General features: G+C 35.8%; 1 protein-coding gene across 1 annotated transcript; it reads right to left on the reverse strand.

Annotated features, from left to right (window-relative positions):
- Positions 1 to 8,744: 8,744 nt before the first annotated feature.
- On the reverse strand, positions 8,745 to 25,599 carry GABRA6 (gamma-aminobutyric acid type A receptor subunit alpha6). Its single transcript, XM_004737675.3, has 9 exons — positions 25,127 to 25,599; positions 24,839 to 24,957; positions 24,171 to 24,238; positions 22,004 to 22,224; positions 21,837 to 21,919; positions 21,160 to 21,303; positions 20,601 to 20,753; positions 19,001 to 19,260; positions 8,745 to 10,335 (listed from the first exon to the last, which is right to left on the reverse strand). The coding sequence occupies exons 1-9, from the start codon at positions 25,162 to 25,164 to the stop codon at positions 10,060 to 10,062; spliced, it is 1,362 nt and encodes a 453-aa protein (XP_004737732.1). The 5' UTR covers positions 25,165 to 25,599; the 3' UTR covers positions 8,745 to 10,059.
- Between the last annotated feature and the right edge of the window lie 1,957 nt (positions 25,600 to 27,556).

The following is a 27,556-nucleotide window of genomic DNA, read 5'->3' on the forward strand; positions in this document are numbered from 1 at the left end:
ATAGGTTAGAAGTAGAAATCCATCTATGTGGAACAGAGAATTTGATATACATAATTTATGGTCACCATAGATAATAAACTTATGTGAATTCTGTATAGTCCTGCTTATGTGAGCCTCCTTTTAAAACTGATGGCCACACCTGATATGAATTAAATATGTACAGGATAAAAGAAGAATGAGCCACAGTTACTTTAACATTGATTTTTCTATGGATATTTTAGTTTTGAAATTACAACCTTTATCCTATTGCTATTCACAGTATGCTGTGGTTTATTGAGCTCCACATATGTACCAGGTGCTGTAGAAGGACCTCTGCATTAAAATTTTAAACTTCATGATTATAGTGAAGTAATTTTGGTTTTCTTATTTTATAAATGAGTACTTTGGAGCATGAAATGAAACCAACGATATTGAATTCATAGGTGATTATGTAAATATACTGGTGTTGCTCTCTTTCTCCAAGTGACTTTCAGAAGATCTGCTAATGAATGTTACAATAGTCTGATCAAAATATATTTTTTCTAATCACAGTGAGGAACGAGCCACCAGTTGGACAATTGCTAGGAAGATGAAAGGTTAGGAATAATGCACATACTGGATAATTGACCCACTTGGATGGTCTGTATGGGAATGGCAAGAGCACTCCACCCTCTTTTGTTCTATTCTAAATATTGCTTCTCAGTGTCTTAGGTAGCTCACAAACTGGGAAACAGAGTGCATGAGTCACTGAAGAGAACTAGTTAAGAGGCTACTGGCACAAACTTGCTAACATATGCAAATGTCTTATATAAGCGTATGCTTCTCAGTATTCTAAGCCCTTTCTCATAAACTAGCTTATAATATGTAGGCTAGCAGAGAGAAGCAATAAAGTATCGTGGTTCAGACATAAAACAGACCTGAATGCAAATTCTGACTCTGCTTTTCTTTGCTGACTGTGAACAAGTTACAATACTTTCCTTGTCGGTAAAACATGGGGGTATAAAACAGATTTCACAAAGCAAAATGCTTAGTATATTATATGACCTGTAATAACCCTTTCCATGAGGCAAGACTAGCAGTTTAGGTCCCTTCAAGATGGGAAAAAAAACAAACCTTGGAGAAGTAAATGACATTCATTCAAAAATTTATGGAGCATCTGTAAGATATCAGATACTACAGTAGACTCTAGATAAATAAAGAGAAATAGATTTCAAACAGTCTTCAGTTGTCTCAACCTATCAGAGGACCCCTAAGTCATAGTTCTGGAATCAGCTAATAGAAGCTAATATATTTTTTAACTTTTTTCAGTGACATTTTTTTTTAAACACTTACATCAGATGCTATTTTACCCATTTAATCTTCACAACAACCTTGTAACCTAAGAACTATTATTATCACCAATTTTTAGGTGATAAAACCAAAGTTGGGAAAATTTAAGTAGTTTTCCTAAGATGGCATATTTAAAGTGTTTAGCTGTACCAGATAGCCTTCACATTCATGTTCCCTGCTGTGAGACAGTGCCTCTTACTGTGCATTTTCTATTCTTATATATCTGTTTAGGGGGAAAAAAAAAGAACAATAATATGTGATCAAGATATCATAAGGAAATATTTGTGCATACTTGATCGCTTAAAATACACAGACATTGTAGATTTTTAAAAAATTGACAATTAGTCGTATTCAAAAAAGAAAACTCTCCCTGTATTAGCAATCCCTTAGTGATAAGTTGGTATTCAAATCATATGGTGGCAGAGCAGTGGGGATCATTTTCAATCACTTGAATATTCTTGCAAAAACTGGGCCACGTAGTAAAACAGTGGAGTCTATGGCTGTGTATATATAGCAAGGGTCAGGGGCCATGCTCCTCATCAATGAGCAGTGATAGGAATAGCACCATGTAAGCAACAGTTGCATGCCCAACTTTGCAAACCAGAAATGTGGTTGCCTATGGCTCAGGAATAAAGAACCACCCATGCAAGTATATGGAGCTTATCTGTACTACTTGAAGGGGTAGTGCAACGTCTTACAGAAGACAAAAATAGATTGTGGGTCTTGTCTCACCATGAGATATCATGCAATTAATATCACTTGTGTGAGTCTGTTTCCTCATTTGTAAAATATGCATAAATTGAATGTACTTCATTGGACTGTTACAAAGATTAAACCAAATAATATATCTAAATACTTACAAAAATGCTTGACTTGTACTAAATAACATGTATTTAGTAAGATTAAGACCAAACTATTTTTACTTTGACTGTTTTTGATAGAAAAACTTTAAAATATTTTTTTTAAAGATTTTATTTATTTATTTGACAGAGAGAAATCACAAGTAGATGGAGAGGCAGGCAGAGAGAGAGAGAGGGAAGCAGGCTCCCCGCTGAGCAGAGAGCCCGATGCGGGACTCGATCCCAGGACTCTGAGATCATGACCTGAGCCGAAGGCAGCGGCTTAACCCACTGAGCCACCCAGGCACCCAACTTTAAAATATTTTATCTCACTCTCATAACACTCTACACGGAGGTCATTGAAAATTCATTATACAATTGTTATAAAATTTAATTTGTTAAAGGGTTTTGGAAATCATCTCATCAAATCCCCTTCCCCATGATAGAGATGTAGAAATGGAGGTGCAGAGAAGTAAGTTAATTGCTCATGGTTCACCTAATCTTAGTGCAGGAATCTGTTCCCATGCACTGTTGACTTTAAGGCATTAAGACTTCAAGACTTTATTCTTATAAAGGAGAGCTGTGTGCCCCAAAACACAGTGAGCCCACAGTTGTGCAGCTAATTTTTATATTCCTCTGCCTCACTGCTTTCCATGTACTTTCAGTTCTATTTTGGGTGCCTGATTTTAAAGCCCCTCCTATTTATCCACATTTTACTCCTCTCATCCACTTTGGGGTAAGAAACTAATTAGAGTGAACTAGGTTTAAAATAGGAGTAAACAGGCTTTGAGTGACTCTGCTCTGAGTAAAACACTTGTCTTTCAGTACCTATATTTTTGTTTATTTACTTCATGGGCGGTAGTGGGAATTGAGGGGAATTCTGGACCAAGCATCGGGTTATCAATTTTTTTAAGATGTATTTATTTTAGGGACACCTGGGTGGCTCGGTTGGTTAAGCTGCTGCCTTCGGCTCAGGTCATGATCCTGGGGTACTGGGATTGAGTCCCATATCAGGCCCCTTGCTCAGTGGGAAGCCTGCTTCTTTCTCTGCCTCTGCTTGCCACTCTGCCTGCTTGTACTCTCTCTCTCATTCTGACAAATAAATAAATAAATGAAATCTTAAAAAAAAAAAGATGAATTTATTTTAGAGAGAGAGCACAGTGGGGAGGGGCCCAGGGAGAGAGAGAATTTCAAACAGACTTCCCACTGAGTGGGGAGGCCAGCCTGGTGCTTGACTTCACAACCCTGAGATCATGACCTGAGCCAGAACAAGGAGTTGGACATTTAACCAACTGAGCCACCCAGGAGCCCTGCACCACATTATCAGTTTCATGAAAAAATTAAAATCTCCAGAAAAGTGAACTACAGATAAAAGTGAAACATTGTTTTATTAACATTTGGATAAATGTAAAACTCAGACACTGAAAGTGAATTAGTGAACCACCACCAACAAAAAATAATTCAAGAATAGTAACTAAATTATGAGATTTTAATGTGTTCAATTAGAACTAAAATGTAGAAATTAAACAGAGAAGGTTGTCAGTCAATTCATTTTGTAATAATTGAGAAACAAGCAAATTAATTTTAGAAATGTAGGAAAAGTCTATTTGGGAAAGAAATGGAACAAATAATTCTAAAATTTATATGGAAGCATATTATCTTTATGACTGTACATAAAGCATCTAGTCTGGAAGGGTTCCCATTCAAAGGGACATTAAATTAGCATAATGCTGGTCTACAGGTCTTCCCCAGTATTTACCCACAAGCTCATAAACAGACACAGTTAGAAAGATGAATGTAGCTCAGGTTCTGGAGGATTTAAGACAATAATTGCCTTCAGTGTTTCTATGGAAGAAAGCATTAGACTGCCAAAATCTGGGTTAAGTACATTTTTAAGCCATAACACATAATCAAATAACCAAAGTTTGTGGGAAGCTCTTAGAAAATGTACTGTTCATGTTACTAGCACTTCACATCACTTAAACTTCTCTACAGCAATTTGTGGTTTTCTTTTGTTTTTGGTGTGATAGTACACATTTTATTTTTGTATCAGCTAATATTTGTTAAAAGCAAGTTTATGATTACAGATTTCATAGACCTGATTTGGAATGTTTTTAACTTTTATTTTATCAATTGTATATCAATGCTTAATACTAGCATGGTGAGATGATAACAACAATGATGATACTATAAACATTCTCTTATTATGGTGCCTTATATATGCCGGACACTGTTCTTAACAATTTACATATAATTTCATTTGATGATAACATATTGGAATAGGTTTTTAACCAGTAAGTGCTTTCAGACAAGTCCCTCTGCTCCTCTACAGCTCCACCACCAGCTCATTATGGCTCCTGAAATCCAACTATTAGGAAGTATTTTAAAGAGTTTAAACTGGACGTAGTTTAGGTCCCAGTCTGTGTTCATATTTAAGCTATTATCTCTTGTTGCAAATCTACCCTTCTATACTTAGTAATCCTGGTGCTAAACTACACAGCTTTCACCCCTCTCTTTAAGATGCGTCTTACCAGTTCTGGGAATAGCAAGTACTCTAGGGAGATGAGAAGAAAGAAGAGAAAAGGAAGAAGGGACTTCTTCAGTCCATTCTAAATCTGTTCTCTAAAGACTGTCCTGATAATAGCCTCCAAGTGCAATAGCACTTGTTTCAACCTCTAAGTTATTATTGCATTCCCAGGACTAGCCCCATCATGCCCCAGGCACTGACCCCTTTAAAAGACTGGACCCCAGTTCCTTGGGGATTTTTCTCAAGATGATGTTCCCGGCCCCTTCTCTCTCTCTCTCTCTCTCTTTTTCTCCCTAGCTTTAAAGATAGTAGGTGCTTCTCTATCTGAACTGCGCTTGATACCAGGAGATTCTGAAGTTTATTTGATCATGTCCATGTCCTTTAATAAAGTGCTGCTCTCCTTTCCAATAGGAAGTGTCATACTAGTAATTCATAATATGATGTCACATCACAGTTAACTAAAAGTATCACTCTTATTGACTGTAATGAAATAATCCTGAGAATCAAGTGTCTTCATTTCACAATTTTTATAGTAGTTATGCGGGGTATAAGAACTGTGCGGGGGGTGGGATGCCTGGGTGGCTCAGTTGGTTAAGAGACTGCCTTCGGCTCAGGTCATGATCCTGGAGTCCGGGAATCGAGTCCCACATCGGGCTCCCCGCTCGGCAGGGAGTCTGTTTCTCCCTCTGCCCCTCCCACTTCTCATGCTCATCCTCTCTCTCACACTCTCTCTCACAAATAAATAAATAAAATCTTAAAAAAAAAAAAAAACTGTGCGGGGGTTCATCCTCTTCTGACTGCACTAGAGAATCAACAGGCAGAAAAGTATGAGCTCAGGCTTTTAATTCTCGGTTCAAGTAATAGAGAACAAAGGAACTTCTATGGAAGTCTCAAAAAAATCTCTTATTTCTTGTAGCTACAAGGCTGGCTTCTCTTAAATAGTAGGTGCATATTTTAATTGTGCTGAATTTAGAATTATAATGTAAATCAAAATCGTACATTGGCCGTGTCTCTCATGAGAAAGCACATTAATTGGGAAGGAAAGTGAGGTTGAAACTTGTATGGTGACATATGAATGGACTTTAACAGTGCTTAGAATCTTAGAACTCTAAGGTTTTCTATGATTTTTTTTTAAAGATTTTTATTTGCAAGAAAATAAGCACGGGCCTGCATGCTTGACTAGGGGGAGGGTGGCAGCAGCAGAAGGACAAGCAGACTTCTTGCTGAGCATGGAGCCAGATGCAGGGCTCCATGTGAGGCAGGATTTCAAGATCCTGCAACAAAGACCTGAGCCAAAATCAAGAGTCAGATGCTGAACTTACTGAGCCACCCAAGCTCCCCTCTAAGACTTTCTTAGTGATGGAAGCAGTCCACCTTCCTGGATGTGAGAGGACTCTCCTGCTCTTGGCTTAAGACCCTTCAGTAATTCTGTCAGGTAAAAAAATTGCAAATCAACCAGTTGACAGGCTGAGAGAAAGGGTAGTGAAGAAGGAACTTATTTATATCAACTACAATCATGTAACTCATTACACGGATGGGGACTATAGAAGGTATGCATATCTTATTCCTTACTTGCTATTACTTTTTAGGCATAGATAGAGTTCTATCTTTCTGTAAAGGTCACATGGTATTTAAATAAATCTCAACAAATTGATATTTGTATGTACCAAATATTTTCCTTTGATTTCACTTCCATTCCTTTACTGTTTTATGGAAAGGTATTTTCATCATAGACAGGCTTACAACTGAATCTTTGGGAAACAGATTATTCAAGTGGGACCATGATTATATTAGAAGATTAAATATCATCATTCAGAAATGGATGCTGTGATCCTTGCCTAGAAATGGATACGATGGCTGTTTGGATTTTGTATATCTCTTTCTTGGACAAAAGATGAGAGCATTTTGTTTGTACAAAGGATAATTGCATCTTGTTCTGAGATAGTATACATATGCACAGAAGTAAACATACAGTAACAAGTAACTGAGAGGGTGAAATTTGTCTTTTATTAAACCTTTATCTGTCATCTCCAAATCCAACCTTCCATACTCTATTTTGTGATACTCGGGCTGGGACTCATGTTTTCATTTCTTCTCTGCCACTGTCAGGTTATTCTTAGAGAAGGCACTGGAGGAAGACTAGGGAGCAGGTGGAAAGGGAAGGGAAAAGAACATTCTCTTTTTTGTTGACTTATTTTGCCTTTTAATGCTACCCTTCACCTTGTGAAAACAGTTAACTCCAGTCTCCAGTGTTTCGCATTATCAGAACCAGCCTCATTGTGCCTTCCAAGGTATCAGTTTCAGTCAAGCAACACCTCTTCCTTGCAAATGTGCAAGTGTTCTCCTGCACATGATTAAGACTCTAGCAGCACATGGACAGACCATAGAGGTCTGAGATGCAGCCCCAAGGTTCACCTCTTCTGATTACCTGTGCTTCCACCATCAACCATGTGGTACTCTGCCCTTGGAAGCCTGATCCTCAGCTCTGGGGTTTCCTTCTCTGATCTACTGAGCTATCCTCTTCTCTTCTGAGGATGACTGGGTCCAGCTCTATAAGGCCTCTTGCCTAACGTTTCAGGCTCTGTAAACCTTATCAGCTTTCTTTTGGTGTTTACTCCTATAGGTACTATCTCTGTGTTGCTCATTTACCAGTTCCTTCTATACTAAATTCTCTTGAAACACATAATCTAGTTTCTGTTTACACAGTCCTAATTTGTATTAGCTGGGGTAAGTTATGTGGCCATTCAGATTCCATTTCTTACCTGTTTTATTGATGGGTGGTTATAGAAGGGATGGTTCAAATAATATTAAAGTGGTGTTTCACCACCTTTTCTGGTGAATACTAGTTCCAACATTTCCTCCCTTCAAAACAATACTTATGGCCATGTGTATTTGGAAAATGTTAAATACTATAGCAAACTGTGGGAGAATCATAATACACATAAGCATAATAAAGGCTTTGAGAAGTCCAGCAGAAAAAAAAAACTTATTTTACTCTGATTCAATATCTCTTCACAAATTATTTAGCTAGGAAAACTGTTTTATTTTCAGTTAATCTCTATCACCATGCCATGACATACATCGAATAATAGTATTCTCTAGAATCCTTAGCAATTTAGAAGTTTTGTAATTTAATGGATTTTTTTCAAAATGCTTTTTATTGAGGAGAAATCTAATGCCAAGAGATTGGTTTTGCTTATCTCTTTCAGCTCTAAGCATAAATGTTGACTGAAAGTAATGTCCTTTGCAGTGAAATGTAGAAAGAATGCTTAGGAAGGGGCAGAAAGGATGTCAGAAAACCAGGAAAATTATTACAGGAAATGAAGACAAGATAAGAGAATTCTGGAGAGCATTAAAAATAGAGTCACAATGGATCCTATGAAGATATGTATGGTTATGGTTAAGTGAACAAGCTATGAATTTACACTGCTTAAATATGACTTTAATCTATGTCACCTGAGTGCCACTTGCTTTTGAAGAAAATGAGTTATCTTCTCTGTACCTTGATTTCTCATCTTTAAATGGAAGATAATAGTAGTATATACTTCACTGGTTTATGAGGAAGATTAAATGTAATGTATCATATAAGATGATAACACTTGCCTAGTACTTGATGTACTCCCTAAAACAGAAGCAGGCCATATAGAGTTAGACTCATTTAATTTACATAGAAAAGAATTGTAATGAAACAACCATAAATTATTCAAAATGGGAGGACTCTAAAGGGCATCTGATCAATCCCTCATATCGTATAGCTGAAAATACAATGAAGTTTCCCAGAGACTGAGATTTGGTCAGGAAGCTAATTCATAGAGACATTGGATGGAGCTTTTGGTCTCCTCACCTTTAGCAGAGAGCTATTTTAATTACCCTCTAACTTGTTGGGCTGTAGAATTTTCGCATTTTTCTGGATTAAGTCAAGAGCAATAATCTCAAAATATTTCTTTCTGGATTCATAGCTCAGGGTGAGCTATGAATAGCTCAATGACCTCAATTTAAAATGCACAACAGGTAATGAAGGGTTTATCAATAATGAGTTTTCCTATGCCTAGTTCCTGTTTCTCTAAGACTGTTATTCTGTGTGGGAGAAGCATGGATAAAGTCAGCATCAGGAAGAGTTGGGATAGCAGAGAGAAAAGTCTCATTCATTTTTATTCAGCTTTATTGAGGTAAAAGTTGACAAATAAAATTGTAAGGTATTTACAGTGTACTGTGTGATGATTTGATATAAGAATACATTAGGAAATGATTCCCCTTACTGAGTTAGTCAACATATCCATCACCTCACATATTTCCTTTTCAATTTTTTTTTTTGCTGATAACATTTTAATTCTCTCTTACTAAATTTCGATTATACAATACAGTGTTCTACTGTAGTCACCCTGTTATATATTAGATCCTCAGACTCTATTCATCTTATAACTGAAAGTGTGTGGAGGGAGCAGGAAGGAGATGAAAGATTGACTCTGAAAACAGACTCAACTCTTCAATGTTTAGGGTGAGGTGACTGAGCTGACCTGTCCTGTACTTTCTACTTGTTAGAATCATCAGGGACACTAACATTAAGTAGAGTGTCTTAATTTCTTCATACTTAAGAGAAATCTTCTCCCCAGCTTTATTAAATAGATCCAGAGAACAATGTTTATTGTTTTATTTAGTGGTATACATAGGTAGAAAATATGAGCTATAGCCACAGTCATAATATAACAAGGCTTTGTCATAGTTTCATTGTTTTCTACAATTTCATGGAATTATGATGAACATATTATTTTGAAAGAAGAGCTTACTAAGATAAAATAGCACTGTATTGCAGCCCAACTAAAGCTATGTACATATGCATACTTTGTTTTATTTATCTATTCATTGAGGTAAAATAGCACAGCAAGGTTAAAAAAAAATGGCTAAGCTCAATATGGGCTTGACACTGAAAACCATTTTACTAGCATAAAGGCCTCCAACATGCTGGTATTAATCTATTGATAAATATTTAGATTATTTATATTTTGCTGTCTTTGAGAACTAAGCCAAAATAAACATAGTTTAAGGCAACCTTTGGAAGTGTTGGCATTTCTTATTTTATATTCTTTGTGGTAAATGATCTTCACAGTGACAATTAAAATATTGAACAATGAAGGACAAAGATTGGCAAATTCCTCTTAAGTCCATCTTATTCTCTTACAAACTCTTTCTCCAACATACAGAAAAGTCATATTTTTCAACAACCTTCAACTTCTAGTGTTGAGGAGTAACATTAGTGCTTTTTGACCTACACATGCTACTCAGAGCTATATGTTACAGATTTTCAATGTTCAGAAAAGCATCTATACAAGTCTCAATGCTATCAGAAAATGAGAACTTACAACATCCAAGCTGTCCTGGCTGCAACTATTCAACACTGCTGCTCACTTCCATCGTGTCTTTGGAAAGGTAAACTATCCAGTATACAAGGTTAAATCCTGCAAATGCAACTGGGAAGAGAATCCGAGAATACTGGTCTATTTTACTGGTGCCTCCAAAGGCTGGAGAGAGTGGTGGGGGTGTGACAGGAGTTGACTGTAAGATAGGAGCTCTAGTGAGGACTTTGCTGGCCTCAGGGGATGGAACTATTGGCAAGGTCAGAGAGGTGATTCTTTTCTTCAGATGATACTTGGAATCAGGATGCTGTAGGCAAAAGACATAAATATTCAGCCTAGGTAAAAGACTAGTGATCACATAGTTATTTACTTTTTCACCGTGAACAGATATTATTGACTACATACTAGGTAAGATGAAATATTAGCAAATTTCTTTTTTTTTAAAAGATTTTATTTATTTATTTGACAGAAAGAGATACCACAAGTAGGCAGAGAGGCAGGCAGAGAGAGAGAGAGGAGGAAGCAGGCTCCCTGCTGAGCAGTGAGCCCGATGCGGAGCTCAATCCCAGAACCCTGGGATCATGACCTGAGCCAAAGCTTTAACCCACTGAGCCACCCAGACGCCCCGCAAATTTCTTTTTTAATATTAGCAAATTTTTACTAGTATTTGATGGTCCTATCTTTCTAAGAAAGTGGTAAAATAAATTTTAAAAAAATGATTTGCTGCCATCCAAAACCCTATAATTTCATACATCAGCAATTGATGCCAGCATAGTCTACATCCCAGAAACTGTGTTGACCACTGGGCCATTAGGAAGAGATAAACTAGGTTGCAAAGTTTTATCCAACCCCTTCTCCCTGGTAATGCATAAACCTATAGGGCAATGAGTGTGGGCAACGAGAGGGATTTCAATTTGGAATATATGGACAATTAATTAATACAAAAAATATAGCAATTCAGTTAGTTGATATCATTCTTCTAGCCTACATCCTCATCTTCACACGTTCGTAAGTGTGACCCAGCTGAGATAATAGCCACAAAAATTCTAAGGTGCTCATGTATGTGAAAAGCCAGTGACAGAGTACCAATACCCTTAAACCGTATTTCATCCCTTGAAATACAGCTGTCTCTTAAGCTCAGAAGTTCAATATTGAGAGCTTTCTGCTTCCCATTCAGAACTTCTCCACTGGTCCCTTCTCCCTCCATCCTAAGTCACCAAAAAATGATTCATTTACTGAACTCAAAATTGTTACATGTTCTTTTTTGTCACTAGAAATCTTAAGACAGCCCTTTTAGTCCTGAAAGGAATACTTAGTACATTAATTGTTAGGTGAAAAGGCTAAGTCCAGAGAGTGGAGCTGGTAATACCTTGCCCATAGTCACACAGTTAGTAATAAACTACACTGGTCATTTGTGATCCTTGTTTCATCATCCCCACATTTTCTTGTCTTCACTTTAAAGTATTGGGTCTAGTGCAGGGACTCTAATTTTGTTTGCTTTGGACTCTTTTCATACTTGGAGACTAGAGGACCTTGCTCTGATTTGTATCTTTTCTTGTCTATATCCTGTACTAGTCACTCTCCTTGTGACCAGGTTGTCCTTGGTGGTTTCTGCCTTCAAACACTTGCTGTACATTATCTCTGCTCTTGTAAAACTACCTTGTTTTCTCCCTGGCAGCAAAATCACCACTTTGATGCCTGGCAGGGTATGTTACTCACGTGGGCAGACTCCTGTGGCTTTAGCCAGCAACCCTGCAGCAACAGGATGAGGCAGCCACCTCCCCTGTGCCGGTTGAGCCACAGGACCAGAATGACCTGCCGATGTGGTGACATTTGGAGTGCGAGAATCAACAATTCTAAGAACCTCTTTTCTCTATAGTCCCCTTTTGAATTTTGCTGTTTGATTTGTCATGGAATTTACTGAGTATCTAAATAATAATAGTCATCATTGAGAGTTCAAGCCCATTTAAAGGCTGTGGGAAAATCTCTTCACCAAAAGCAAAAATGAGTCTCTGTAGTTAAGTCTGATGGTGAGTTGCAAGGAAACAATATCTTTTTTTGTTATATATTGGCCCAGTATTATCCTAGGGACTCTTGACATAATTAAATAAATCATAGGTCTTGGTGGTAAAGATAATTTAAAAATAGTGAGGGCTCAGTCTGCCAATCTTGAGAAATAAGTGATACTTTCTACAAAAACATGTGACAGCTAAGGACTACTGTATCCAGGGTCACCGGTTAGCATGTGGATAGGACCAGAGTAGTGGTATGTTGGTCTCAATGTATGCTGCCTATAGAGAATAAACATAGAACCTACTTTCCAGAGTTTCTATTGTGTATCTCAGGCTCTAATTTGAATTTTTAGCCATTAACTATGTTACTGAAATATTCTCCACCTGAAAGAGCAAATGTGTTAGTATTTCATTTTCTAAAAAGAGTCAAACTCCTCCCAGATACATGGAATATTAAAATATTTTACTCTAGTAAAATTTCCAAGGATCATGATAGAGTAAAACAAGGGAAAGCCTTAGAGTAGATGGTCTTTCTAAACTCAGGATTTTTAATAGCATGCATTGCTTATGTTTATTTCTTTTTTAAAAATTTCTTTTTTTAAGGAGAAAGAGAGCAGACATGAAAAAGTTCATTGAGATGAAAAAGTTATTATAAAACATAATCTACCATAAAGATGTAAGGCATTGTTTTATCTCTCCCTCTGTAGAGCTGTGGGGGGGGGGAGTTAATTGTCAATCTTTTGACATTGTCACAATGTCACACATGACTTATTAAGAATTACCAAATGACCCTTGTCTGGAGTTAAGCAACATCACTAAAAATACCATGAAATTTTTAATGGCATTAAATTTTGGGCCTGGAATGAAAGATCCCCTACAACAGTATTCCCCTTTCCTCATCTGCTTCTCCAAACAATCTCAATGGAAGTTTCCTTGAGAGTTAAGTGGACAAAAGAGTCAGAAAGCCCTTGAGTGCAGTTCCATATACTACTTACCTGCCATCTTTAAAGCTAAGGACAATTATTGCTTTCTCTGTAAGTTTTTCTTATTTTTAAGAATTTGAGAAAGAAAATATTCATAGATAAGATAGATGATATTATATATATAATATATATAATAGATTTTCAAGAAAGAGAACCCTTTTCTGCTTACTTAAATGCTATAATTTGTTTAACTCTTATCACATTCTTCCTTGTGAATATTATTTCTGTTCTGCCTTATCTCTTTTCCTGACATGAAATCTCCTTATTGGTAGAGGGCATCTTATTGTCAAGTATAAGCACCCCACAGTGCCTAGTTAGTGCACAGAACATAGTATGTGCTTAATAAGCATATGCTGATGCAACAAATGAATGAAAATCTGAACATTTCCAGGATTTCTTAAGTAATCAGGCAAGGAGAAGAAAACAAAAAATTTTATGATTATTTAACATTGTATTTTAGTGTCTTGTTTCATATTACAAGTACCATATCTGAATGCTTACAATTGACAAACACTACACAGACTTTACATGCATTATTTTGCTAATTCCTAGAAAAAGAAACTATGATGAAATATTATTATTTTCATTTTAGAGATAATCAAATGAAGGCTTAAGTGGGAAGCTCACACAGTAACTGGCAGTGCCTGAATGTGATCACTCTCAGATGCTAAAGATCACACTCTAAATAATTATTATGGCTTCTCCCCATCAGTTTTAAGTTTCAGCATATAGTTTCTCAAACACAGAACTATTGACATTTTGGGGTCACAACTTTTTTGTTGTGGATCATTGTCCTGTCCTTCATAGGATGTTGAAGAGCATCAGTTGTGGGTTCTACTTCTACGCAGAAGATGCCTGGAGCATCTCCCTCCCCAAAGTGGTGACCACCAAAAATATTTCCAGACATTGCAAAATATTCTCTGGGGAGAAAAGTCACCTACCACTGAGTATCACTGGCTTAGAGTTACAGCTGTCTCACTGTCCAGTGGCAACTGGGGGTGTTTCTAGCAAGCAGCAAATATGACATACTCAAGGAAATGGAAGAGGTCTGGCTAACCCACATGCTGGATAATCAGCTCCTGAATAATTGGGAATTGGCAGTACAGGAAACCGGACTCCAATTTAGAAGAATCACATTGAATTTCTGAAGTGAAAAGAAAGCCAATTTTGCAAGCCATTCAAGATACAGGTTTGCATCAGACCCCGCCTGTTCTATTGTAAGCTCAGCAGCTTCAGCTGATGGTAAAATAGGTTTTTGTCAGAGTCCAGATGAGGGCTCAGCTTGGGGCTGTCACTGTTTTGAGTGGAACACCTGTGGTTTTGAATTTTTCCAGGGCTCCCCTGCTGCTGAATGCCATCCTGCTTTGGGTATTTATAGAGCATTGCTTTGTTTTAAATAATGCCATATTGCAAAGGTAGTTTGAGTCAAACTGGACTTTATGACAATCAATTATTTGATGTAAAGATAAGATATTTGGAAAGTACTTATGGAAAGTACTTTGATACAATATTCAGTAACTCTAATACGTTAAAGAGGAGGGGGCAATGGGTTACCTCTCAAGAGAGATATTCTAACCACAGCTACATTATCCAAGGGACAAAAAAAAGCATCTGTTTTTAGAAGCAGCAAAGAGAGGCACCAAATATAAGAGAAATTTGAAAACATTTAGTACTTGATTTTTTTTAAAAAAACTATTATATTAATTATTGTGGAGGAAGTAAGAATTTCAAATCAAATTTTCTTGCATCTACGTAATAGCTGGTAGAATTGGGACAGAGACGATTCCAGAATTTCTACAAAGAAGCAGCTTTTTGGCAGCAGTCTGGTGGGTCAGTGGTGCTAGGTACATGTCCAGACCATATTGGAATGTTTAGATGGTAAAGAAGGGAATATTGGATGAGGATTTGATAGAAGGTATAGGGAAAGAACTAACCACCCACACCCCTCATCCAATCCAACCTACCCTCTCTTTAAATTATGAAATAGCACAACCATGGCGCAGGGACTGAGTCTCAGATGGGCTACAGAGTAAATGATAGTATTCAAAGAAATCTTGACAATATTTGGAACACGGGAAGTTAATCTTTCAGTATTCTATGCTTTCTATCTCTGTACATGGGTGGAAGGCAACTGTGATAATGACCCAGCAGATCATCCCAACCTTGAAAGGGAATATGGAAAGGATATGTCTTATTTCCCTCTCTATTCCCAAGTTTCTAGGAACCGATTTAGTGTTTCTAGAACAGGACCAAAATCATCCTTTGGTTCTCAACTCAGGCAAAACTTCCTCCAGAATGATGCTCTCTCCAGCCTGTGGTAGGTACCCTTGCATGACTCTTCATTAGCCCCTATACATCTCTAATACAGCCTTTGTCACAATGATTCATTATGGCTCATACGTTTGTCTTTCTTCCTGTTCAGCAAGAAGCTCATGAAAGTAGAGGCAGTACTGAAGTCACTCACTAATATATTCTAGCATTCTACAAAGGATATAGAACATAAGATTGTTTAACAAGTACTTATAATATGAATAATTCATTGAATACATATATACTCAATAAATGGGTGCCAGATGAAAAGGGAAAAAATAGTGAATAAACAATATAAGCAGTATAAATATAATCATTGTCCTGACTAATGAAATTCTGGCCAATTTTGTTGTAGATAATTTACCAAGAACATCACACTTTCTGTGAAAAAGGAAAGCGAGACTGGATGTGTCGATGGGTGGAGGGAGTTCATTCTTAAGAACGTAATAATGAGGGCTTAGACCTTTAAAATAACAAGGAATCTAGCAAAACATCCAAAAAGTGATTGAGGTCCAAACTTGGTCTCATATGCAGAATAAGTATACCCCAGATACATAACAATTTATAAAACATGAAGATAAGACTAACTCTTTAATGACAAGATAAGAAACCAGATAAAAGCAATAAGGAAAAGCACTGTAAAAGCAGGAAAGAAGCTGTTGATAATTTCTTCTCATAATCTAAAAACAAAACAAAACAAACAAACAAACAAACAAAACCCCACAAAAACCCACAAAAAAGCAAGAAAACAACGACAAAAAAATCCAAAACCCAGTATCTAGTTCCAACTACCTTAAAACCAGAAAGCACTTCTGAGGTATTAGTTTTAAATATCTCTTCAGGTTTGTTTGGAGGTTCTAGCAGGGGAGCGCAGCTACTCGTATACCCTTGACCGAAGAACGGTCCTCTCCTCTATCGGGGATAAAAATATATGTTTATAAAAAATTAAAAAAAATTAAAATATCTCTTCAGGTTTGAGTATTAGATTTAAAACTCCTGAATTTCCTTGTCATTGTTATATTTAATTTCAAGGTCAAAATCAAAGTGATAAACTGTTTCCTATATTCATTCTAAGTAGCTTCCTGTGAGAAGCAATGAGGACATTAAAATATAACTTAGAATCACATGAAACATCTAAGCACTTAATTTTATTTCAACCTCCACATTGGTTTGCTATTTCAATGTCTAACTTACTCAAATAATGCTATTTTGATTACAACTGAATAGGCACTTTTAAATGTCATGGCATTTGAAAGAAAAAACGGCCTAGCCATCATAATATACCTTTGTGTTGTATAAATTACAAATGTGTAATTTATGTTTGTTCCTCTACATCATATAAGGCAAATTGCCAAGGTTTGACATGAATAAATAAAATGTAAATGCTCTATGTAATCATCTATATTTATTTTTGATACCTACAAAGTTTGTATGGCTAGGTTTGCTTATTTTGGTCTTTATTTTTACTCTTTGACCTGCCCTTTCAGAAACAAAATGGTACTTTTCATTACCTTAAAATGTTTTAAGTGAAGCCAGGTTTAGAAATAAAATTTTTTATAAAAAAAAAGGCAACTTGCAAGAAAAAAGTACTTTGAGATGATTTAAATGCATTTTTTAATCCAGCTTTCCAAAGTACCTGCTCATTATATGTTACTATTTTAGAATTGTGGAAGATAGCTTATATGAAGAACTGAGATCTTAAATTCTATCTTATTAATAAATTATATCTTTAAAATAATAGAAAATGCTAACTCCATTCTTTCTCCAAGGATTTGAAATCATATTCCTCTCAGTAATACATATTTCAAAAGAGCTAAAGTAAGGAAGTTGGTCTTTTCATCTCAATACCAGATCAATGAATATATTCAAAATCATTGGACTTATTTTTTTATCTTGTTTCTCATGACTCTCTCTTTGCATTTTTACTGAATTTCTAAAAGGAAACTGTTAAACTGAATTCTGATAAATATGAATTCTTCATTCATATATCATATCGATATATGTTAAGACAATATGTGATCATTGGGCAATACCTATATAGATACCGACAGCTTATAACATAATCACTTATTTTTACAAACATAAGCTGATTCTCAAAAATGTTTTCTGAAAACCGTATTTTCGAGGGTTTTGGATTGAGTTTTCAGACTAGCATCCTTCTGCTATAAAATTTATATACTTGTGGTCTTTCAAAATACACATATATAAAGAAAACATCATTAGGTCAAGAGAAGAATTTTGGGAATGACCTCACATTCTGAAAATGTTTTATTTTGTGTTATGCATTCTTTTATATATCAGCCTTTGAGGAATTGTTGGAGAGGAGATAGCCTCTGCCTCTGTAAATCTGTGTATATTGGACTCCTGCAATCAATTCCTAGTTTTTCTACTGGCTAGCACCAAACATTTTCTCTCTCCAAGACACTGTTTTTGATTTGTAAGCAGAGGCAATTAGTCTGGATCACTGGATGGCAAACTTTTTTTTTTTTTTTTCCTAATGAGAACAATTAAAAAAAAATCTTTAAATTATATATTTTCACTTATGGGATCTGCCTTGTTTTATTCCTTGGAGAAAATATAAATTCTCAAACAATTTTCTTCGTGTATCAAAAGAGAAGTTTCGATAAGACCTATCATTTTTTTATCCAATAAATACCCGAGTATTTGAGAACAAACACATATAGCTTTGTGATTTTTATCATTATAGTTAACCCAGGATTAGTTGAACTACATGTGGTTCTGTGATTTGGAAATGTTCACCAGAATTGATTATAAAGATATTTTCAGTTCAAAGTGTCAGCAGTACTTGATTTTACAGAGTGAAATTTTCTTCTTTTCAACAACTACAATTTGGAATTTGCATTGACATAAAAGTTTATATTTGTCAATCATTTCTATAATCCATTAAAAAAGTGTGCGCAGCTGAACTGCTGAGAATATTTACTCACATGTGAAACTGAAGTTTGGGAGTGCATTTATGACTCTTGAATTATTAATGCCATCATTTGTTTCTTTTTCAAAATAACCTCTGAGGACCAAAGTTTAGCCACAGCAAATCTAAATTGAGTTTTATAGCTATTTGTCACTAATTATAAGTCTTTGAATAAAAACATGTTAAAAAACATGTATTTAATATTCAAATATGGACATGAGAGTTTTCATGAAAATTAAAAACCTTGCTTATGACTTGGCATTCCCAGACCTAATACTCACATCTTGCCTTCATGGAGTGAAGTAGCAAGCAGATTTCTAACAAAAATTGTCCATTCTGTAGAGTCCCTCTTTATTTCCCTCAGACTCTGAAGCCTCATTAGGAACTTTTTTTTTTTCACTTTATTCTCCCTAATTAGTATAAGTAAACCTGTTAAAAGGAAACATCTAAAGGCTGAGAAAAATTGTTCTCATCCCCTCTGAGAGCTTGGAATCTGCTAGTACCAGTGAGGATGATAAAAGAAGAAAGCCAGAAGTTTAGAGCAAAGAAAAATGGAAGATTGTTGTGTTGTGTTGTGTTGTTTGCTATGAAGTTGGAAAAGAAGTTGGCCTTGGATTCAGAATTGTGTAACCTGTGCTCAGCTAATAGTACTTTTGCACTATTTAATTGTTTGTGATTACTGTTAGGCTGCCTTTTCCTATACTGATGAGTAACATGAGAAAAGTAAATAATTACCAAAACAATCTCAGCTTCCAAAGGTTCCCTCGCTTTTGATATTGTCACTGGGGGTGAAGCGGCAATCTGTGCCCTCCTTTTGGCCTTCTGTGTCTGAAGATTGGTAAAGTAGTTGACAGCCGCAAACTCAATAAGAGCTGAGAAGACGAAAGCAAAGCAAACAGCTATGAACCAATCCATGGCGGTTGCATACGACACTTTGGGCAAGGAGTGCCGAGCACTGATGCTTAATGTGGTCATGGTTAAAACAGTGGTGATCCCTAAAGTGAAAAAAAAAAATGCAGTATTAGCATTTGGAATCCCAAACCAACATCAAATGAGTATTAGCATTAAATCATTAAATCATTTAGATCATTAAATCAGTATTAGCATTTGGAATCCCAAACCAACATCAAATGAGAATGTGTCAGTGGATTAAACACCCCAAATGTAATTTTTGATTTTGTTTTATAATTGTTCACAATTATTATATAGGTGTTACCATTTTTGTATTCTTCAATATCTAGTATAGTGCCATATACACTGTAGTTGCTCAAAAAAATATTTTCTGATTCGATTTAGTTTAACTATTGTAAAGTTTAACTTGTGAGTAATTCTAGTTGTTACTTCTTAAGCAAGTTTATAACAAATAATCACTTAAGTACTAAAAACTTGAATTCTTGGTCAATTTGAATAGCTGGTAATGTCTATCAACATATTTAAGAAGTCTATCTGGTATGAATAGTAAACATAAAATTAGGTTCCTCAGAATTTTTTGAAATTTCTAGCTTAGTTTTAAGGTAAAATATTTACTCATGAGAAAATAATTTCATCACTCCATCACCAGCAGTTTTATGTCTTATATAATAGTTGGGAAATACACGTAATTTAAAGATGATCAACATCATTATATAGATATTCTTTTATAATTTGCAGAAACAGATGTATTTTAATATAGTAAATTAAAAAGTAAAAATTCATCTGAGATTTTAATTCAACTCAGATCTTCCCTATAAACCTCTCTAAATGTATAATCATGAAAACCCAGAAAAAATTGGCTTTTGTTATTGATGATATTTTCTGTTACAGCTTTTTCTCAAAACTAATAGTCATTCCACATATCATAAATAGTGAACTCAAGAGGTTGAAACATGGGAAATTGGTTATATTTAACTATTTTGAGATCTAGAAAAACAACAGTTTATTATGATTCAACCTATTAAGGCAAGATATACTTTATAATAGATATAATTTATGTATTAAGTTTCAATAGCCTTTCTTTTCAGGAATTTACATGTCACTTTTACTTTTCTGCTTTTCCTTAGTTATGAAAAAGCAAATTGAGATTAAAACAAAACAAAACAAAACAAAACACTCCTAAATAGGGCACAGGGAAGGCACAGGAATCCAGCCAGAATTCTTGCCAAGACAAAGTTTTTCGTGGATTCACCACGTAGCTTGGGATAACATAAAGGTCATTTAATATCATACATATGCCTGAATGAGACTGGAGTCTGTTTCCTTTGTGGATCGAAAAAGTACACTAGTGTGAATATTCCCCTAACCTACACAAGAAATAAGAGCCAGATGAGTGGAAGTATAGCCAAAGTGGAAAGCATACCAAATACGGTTCTGGCCGGGACAGACTCCTTATTAATCCAGAAAGACACTTGGGAAAGAATGACCGTCATAATGCAAGGAGTGTATATCTGTATCATGAAGTAGCCCATCTTCCTTTGCAAGTGGAAATAAACTGTCATTATTACGTATTCACCTGTTGGAAAACATGTATATCAGTATTATTGCTTTTGACAGGGTGCAGAAAGAATGCAGCTGGAAATAAATCTTGTAGATCTTTAACATGGGCTGGAAGAAAACAAGTAAAGTCATATTTCTCTGTATGACAAAGATACTTGATCAAGCAGATGATAGATACATCAGCTCATTGTTTTAGGTTGGGTTCTTTGTGTCATATGCATAGAAAACTACTTATTCCAAGGTTACATAAACCTTTTTATGCACATGGTTGCAAAATCAATTTTAAAGAAGGCTACTCATCACTTCAAAACCGCAAATGTAGCCCAGGATAGCTAATGCAGAGAAGAAAGAAATAGATATTTTGAAAATGTGTATGAGGGTCACCTTGCTGGGTTACATTCATGAATTGGTCTAATTCTTACCTGTGTTAGATTTAATTGTCTCACTAGATACTGTTTGTCCAATCAGATCATACTGGAGGAGGCTTGAAGATTCTTCTGGGACTTCGACAGAGTAAAGTGGTCCTTTTTTCCAAGTATATATGATTTCACTTTTGGGGTAAGCATCTGAATTTTTAAAACCAATTAAACATAACAGTGAATCTTACTAGTTTTTTTTTTCAGGGCAAATTTTGTTCATATAAAAAGGAGCTACAAACATAAATTTTCCTTCTTTGTTTTTTAATCTGGGTAACTAAAACCTCTGACTATTTATAAGATTGACAGACATGATTAAGTAAGTATATTCCTGGAATAACAATGAGAATATCATAGTAATATTTCTCTTTTGCTTTTTGGTCTTTGGCTATAATCAAATAATCATACACACCCACACCCACACCCCCATCCACACCCACACACACACACTTATTTTTAAAAGACTACTGCCTTTATTTATTTATTTAGATTTATTTATTTCAGAAAAAGGGGTATAGGAAAGAGGGAGACAAGTAGACTCTCCACTGAGTGTGGGAAGTTCTGAGGTAGGGCTTAATCCCAGGACCCTGAGATCATAACCTCAGCTGAAATCCAGAGATAGACCCTTAACTGACTAAGCCACCCACGTGTCCCAATAATTATATTTTGAATGAATAACTTACAACTCCCAAACTTGAGTGGACAAGCATGCCCATCCATAGGAAAGTTCACCAGCCTCATGGGACAGTCAGCATTGATGGTAAGCCTAGGGACATTAAAATAGATGGTTCTATGTTAGTATGTGGACAAATCATTTGGATTAGAGGTAGCTGAATTGCGGAAACCTCACCTCATGGTATATAGAATGGTTCCATTCTGCATTATTCTGAAGAGTTTATTAGGGGTTGTCATATTGTGTGCAATTGATTTTTTGCCATTCCTGAAAAAAGTGTCAGGGGTCCAGATTTTACTGACCATCAAGTTATTCAAACTCAGAATCTCAGTTGGCCCCCCAAACTTCAACCTCTCATCAGTCCAAGTCTGGCGGAAGAAAACGTCCATCGTATACTCCTATGAGAAAATAAGATATTCATGCAAGCTGGGGAGATAATTTATTAAGAATAGTTTATTCACTAGCTTATATATCTAATTCTAAAATTTTGGAAATAAAACAACTTTTTGTGATAGTAACTTCAGACTATCAGAGAACCTGTGATTTCAGTAATTATTATTTTTCTCAAACTCAAAGTTTGTAATATCATTATAAAAGATAGCACTGTGTTGTGCCAAACTCCCTCCTCCACGTTGACCCTCCTCAACATTCTTCCTTTTTTCTATCAGTCATCCACCTCTCCATCTACTGACCTATCAAATTTCCCTCCATTAATTTAGAAGAAAAATATGAAAAGATTTTCAGTCTAGGTTTTGTGCTGGCCTTCCTACCATCACAGTCTTCAGTGCCTTCTTCACTTTCAAAGGTGTCTCCAAATACCTTATTACCATTTACCAAACTTCCAAGGATGGGTAAACTTTGCTTGGTAAGTGTACTCTGGCTGCACATCCCAATAATTTTATATTGTTCTTGGAGAATATAAAAGCAAATGTTACCATGATTACTCAGAGCATCATTGAAGCATGCATAATTGAAATTTTGAGTTTTAATTTGTGGCTTTTATGAAATAACATTAGAAATATTAAGAATTATGGTAAGAGCCATTGCAAAAAAGTCAATGATAAATAACAGCTTATAAGTATATAAAAATATTGCCAATAATTGCTTTGTCTACTTTTTGTGTTCCTGTATGAGACCTATTACTATAAGTTGTGATTAGATTTTTAAAATATAATTTGACACACAGTATACCATATAATAATGATCCAGGCTTTAACAAGCTCTCTACTGAACAAATATACTTAAAAAATGAGACATATACATAAAATGAAGTGTCAAGTGTTCCCCAGACTTCAACAATATAGTATAGTATGGTTGTGGTTATTTATATTTGGGATGAGTCAGTACTCAATGAAAAATATGATAGTAAAATAATTGAGGATTCTGGATAATGCTGACTCTCCTTTCTTTCAAGTCTTAAGACATTTTTCTCTTAAATAAAGTCCTTCTCCCTCTCCTTCACTTCCTCATTTTCTTTCTTACTTTTTTTCCTCCCTTCTCCTTTTCTTTCCTCTGGTACTTCCTTTTTTCCCCCTCTTGCCTCTTTCTTTTCTTGTCAGCTCAAAGATCAGAAGATAAAAGTCTCTAATAACTATTTATCCAGAGCTACATTTCCCTAATAAACTTTAATGATTCAATTATTTTAAGAGTTATGTGCATTTAGATTTTAGTACTTATATTTTACTTTTAGGGGGAAATGGTAACTGAAAACTGTGGAAAAAATATCATGATGCACTTTGTTCTAGAAGACTAGTTCAGATTTTCATTGCCACTTACTATAAATAATCTCTTACGAATCCTACAGCCATCTGTACCCGGAACAGAGTTCCCAGAACACCTACTGGTCCATTTGCAACACAAAAGGTACAAAGCACTAGCTTTTCCAAATGATGCCCTTCACTGTTTTAATAAAATATACTGAAAATGATGTGCTACAGAAAACAGCCATATTTTAAGTTTCATAGATATTCTGAATATACTTTTACATGATATATCATCTTTGTTGATTTTTCTTTTTTTCTATTCTAAAAATTTACCAGGATTATATAAAAATGGGGAAACCTTATCTTTGTAGAAAATAATGGGTGCATGATATATGGCCAGAAGAGAGAACAGAATCTTAGAAAGTCCCGCAGGTTAAAGTGTTCAAGTGGAGCCCATAGTGAAATGTCAAGGCAATTAAGCCAGTAATCTGTTCTAATGACCATGCGCTCCTGGCATGAACACACATATTGCATTAGGACTATGGAGCCAAACTTGGTAACAATGTCCAAGATCATTAGTTCTGGGACTCTGCCCTCCAGCCAATAAGTAAAGTTACCCTCCTCACTCAGAGCTTACTCACCATCTCCACATCGGACACGGGCCCAAAACTGGTCACATAAATGTCTGTTTTGACTTCAGTGACAGCACCTGAAATTAGCCCAGAAGCATGGGGGCAAATATCACCAGTGATTTTAAGGACTCTGAACTTAATGACCCTACCACAAAGTCCCTTCTCATGGTTAGAACCTGCAATCCCTCCTAAAGGAATTCATTAGCAGAAGCCCTTGGGTTTTTCAACTATGAAAACTCAAACCGGTTGCATTATTTTGAAAATTTTCTGGTCAATTTGAAAAATTTAAGGAATCGAAGAGAAGTTAAGTTAGAATTCTCATAATAATTGTAACAATAACTAACACACCTTGGTAATTTTTTGGGGGGGGTGGGAACAAATGCTTAGAAAAGTGCTCTAAATGGAGAATCTCATTCTACCCTCACACAACTCTACGAGGCAAACACTTTTCGTATACCCATACTACAGCTGAGGAAGCTGTAGCTTAGAGGGTTCAAATAATATGTGTAGAAGGTCACAAACAGAGGAAGGGACAGAGACTGGATGGAACATGTGGCCTCTCCTAGTACCCCTTTCCTTACCAATCTGCAATCCTTATGAAGCCTCTGGGTCTTAGACAAAGGGAAGGGGGAAAGGAGAATATAGACATTTGGTTTAGTAAGGATGCTGCCTCTCACCTCCAAATCCTGGACGTAGCCGGTTGTCATAGCCCTCAAGCAAGTTGTCCAGGATCCGACTGATGTTTCTGGAGTAGAAGCTTTCTTCATCTTCAAGTGTCCCTAGGGTATTTTCTACCCTGTGAGCAAACAGTCCATGATCCTCACTTCCTACTCATGTACCCCACCACAAATACATGCCACACCACCCAGGCTTCTTCCATGATTTGGTATAGAAGTCACCCAGTGGGTGTGTGCTCTCGTTTTCCTCTGCACTAAAATGAAAAATCAGGAAAAAATCTTACTCACCATAGAAGAATGTAGAGCCAGAGCAGAGGTGATGCCATCCTGCAGTGCTCAGTAATGCCTAATTCACCCTCCTCCTGTGATCTCCTTCCTCTTAACAAATCTCCCCGCCCTGACTTTGCCAATCAACTAAAGTAACCGTCCAGACCCCTCATATCTCTTTTCCCTATTTGCCTTCAGCCAGTAATCCAGAGATGAAGAGGTTGCCTGCAAAACTTGTTCTCTCTTCTGCCTTTTCACGTGGAGCAAGGTGGCTTGTGGTCTTAGACTACATCCTGATGGACACTCAGCGTCTTCTGGTAGACTCACTTGGGAAAGGAGAGTCCGGAGGGACAGTGTATGGTTGGAGAGCAGTGACAATAATCGAATAAGGCATTAGGGGAGATTAGAAGGAAGAAATCCACTGCTAGTTTTGGCATGGAATTAGCAGGGCCCTGTGAGGAAATCTGGAAAGCAGTGGCATCTTGCTGATTGAGATTATGTTCCAATGGGCTCAGCATTTATTATTTCTGTGGTTCACGGAAGGATTCCTACACAGCTCTTACTGCTTAAAAAGTCCAACAATATTGAGATCCTTTTGGGTTCTCTTTCTGATTTCATCAGCTTTATTACATCACACAACTTTCCTCTGCATTTAAAAATTGTCCCTCATTATTCTTTGAAAAGCATTTATAATATGCTAGAACAACACTTGACTGTCTTACTATTCGGTTAATATATTTTGTTTAAGTACTTGGTTGATCCTTCTTAAGATAGGACAGCTCAAGCTAAGCCATAAATGGGTCCTACCACTATCTTTAGAAAATTCATCAGTTTCATGGATGTCTGCAAATAGCTGATTAAAGTTCTTCCTGTAGAAATACTGTAAGAATAAAGCATCTCTGCTCATGCTTATTGATGATTTGCTGGCACTATTTCACTAGGCTTGTCACAGGTCAAAAGCAAAATGTTTGAACCTAGGAAATAACATTCTCTGTCCAGTCTGGTAGATGGAAGTTGAAGAAAAAGAAGTCACTTTAATGCTTAAAATTGTAATCTTTAAATAAATGATTTAAAATGAGAATAAAGAAAAGCATTGTGAATCTCTCTGTATATATATTTAATTATATAGAATTAAATTAATAATATATATTAAATATTATATATATATAAATAACATATTTAGAACATCAGGAACATAAGAAAAAGAATCAAATATCTCACATGACCATCATTATGCCAGATCTACACAATATTTATCAAGTTCACAGTCTGTATCATCAGAATCTAAATTCTAAATTGTTACTATTTCAGACATATAGCAGTCTTAAGAGTCATTTCTGAAGACATGACATAAATTATTTGAGGAACATCTCAATAAAGTAGCTCTGACTAAAAAGAAACAATAGAAAAGGGTAAGACTGAAAGATTTCTGTGAAGCAGTTGTTTTTTTTTTTTAAGATTACAGAATCTCACTGTTACATGGAATTTTTTTGTTATTCATCAAATATCAATATCCCCCAGTATTCTTGATAAGTGTTATTCAGCATCTGTTTTCTTAGATAGTTTTACTTGTGCTAAGCTGAAACTTGTGCCCTGGTCCTAGCTCTCACCTTTGAAACCATACACAATAATTTGTCAGGGAAAGACCACATGGCAACCATCTAAACAAGTATAGCTATCATGTACACTCAAATTCAAGTTAACATTCCTAAAATCTTCTCTTGTTCATTATAGGACCTGGTTTCCATATCTCTTCTTATTCTTTTCACACTACACTGACTGTAATTGATGACCACATTTTCAACTCCTGTTGATTGTACAGTTATAACCTAAATCTTAACTGTGTGGTAGATATGATGCTATGAAATAATTCTCTGTTCATTTTTGCTACAACTTACTATTTTCATTTAAGCATGGGACTCTGTATCTCTGTATTGAGCTCTGTAGACTTGCATGATTTTTTCTATCAATATGTTTATCATCCATCTCTGATTTCTATCATCAGAGAGAAAACTTAATAAGGTGTTAAGACTGGATTTTTTTCGTATGGCAAAAAAAAAAAAAAATCATGGGTGAGTTGTACTAGTATACTTACTCTTAGAGAATGGATATGGTTTTCTCATTAAATTTATTTATTTAAAAGAGACAAATAATAGTTAAGCCACATTTGTCTCTAAAGAGAATATTAACTCCTTATACCATCACTAACAACAAGGTTTGTGTGTATAAAATACCTTATAAAGACTCAGGGATGATTAGAGAAAATTATTGCACAGAAAATGCAAACTTGGCACTAAACACTAAGTAGTACTTTCCATGATATAAGAGAGCCATTAGTTTTCCCATGTGTAGAAGGGGCTTGTACCAAAGGATTCTGGTATTTATGTAAGTGCTTCCTACCTAGTAAGAACTTGAAACATTTTTCCCTGTATGCCTTAGAAACGGTTATGG

Source organism: Mustela putorius, unplaced genomic scaffold (assembly GCF_011764305.1).
Source record: "Mustela putorius furo isolate JIRA1106 unplaced genomic scaffold, ASM1176430v1.1 tig00000145_pilon_pilon_pilon, whole genome shotgun sequence".
In the NCBI taxonomy this organism is placed as follows: Eukaryota; Metazoa; Chordata; class Mammalia; order Carnivora; family Mustelidae; genus Mustela; species Mustela putorius.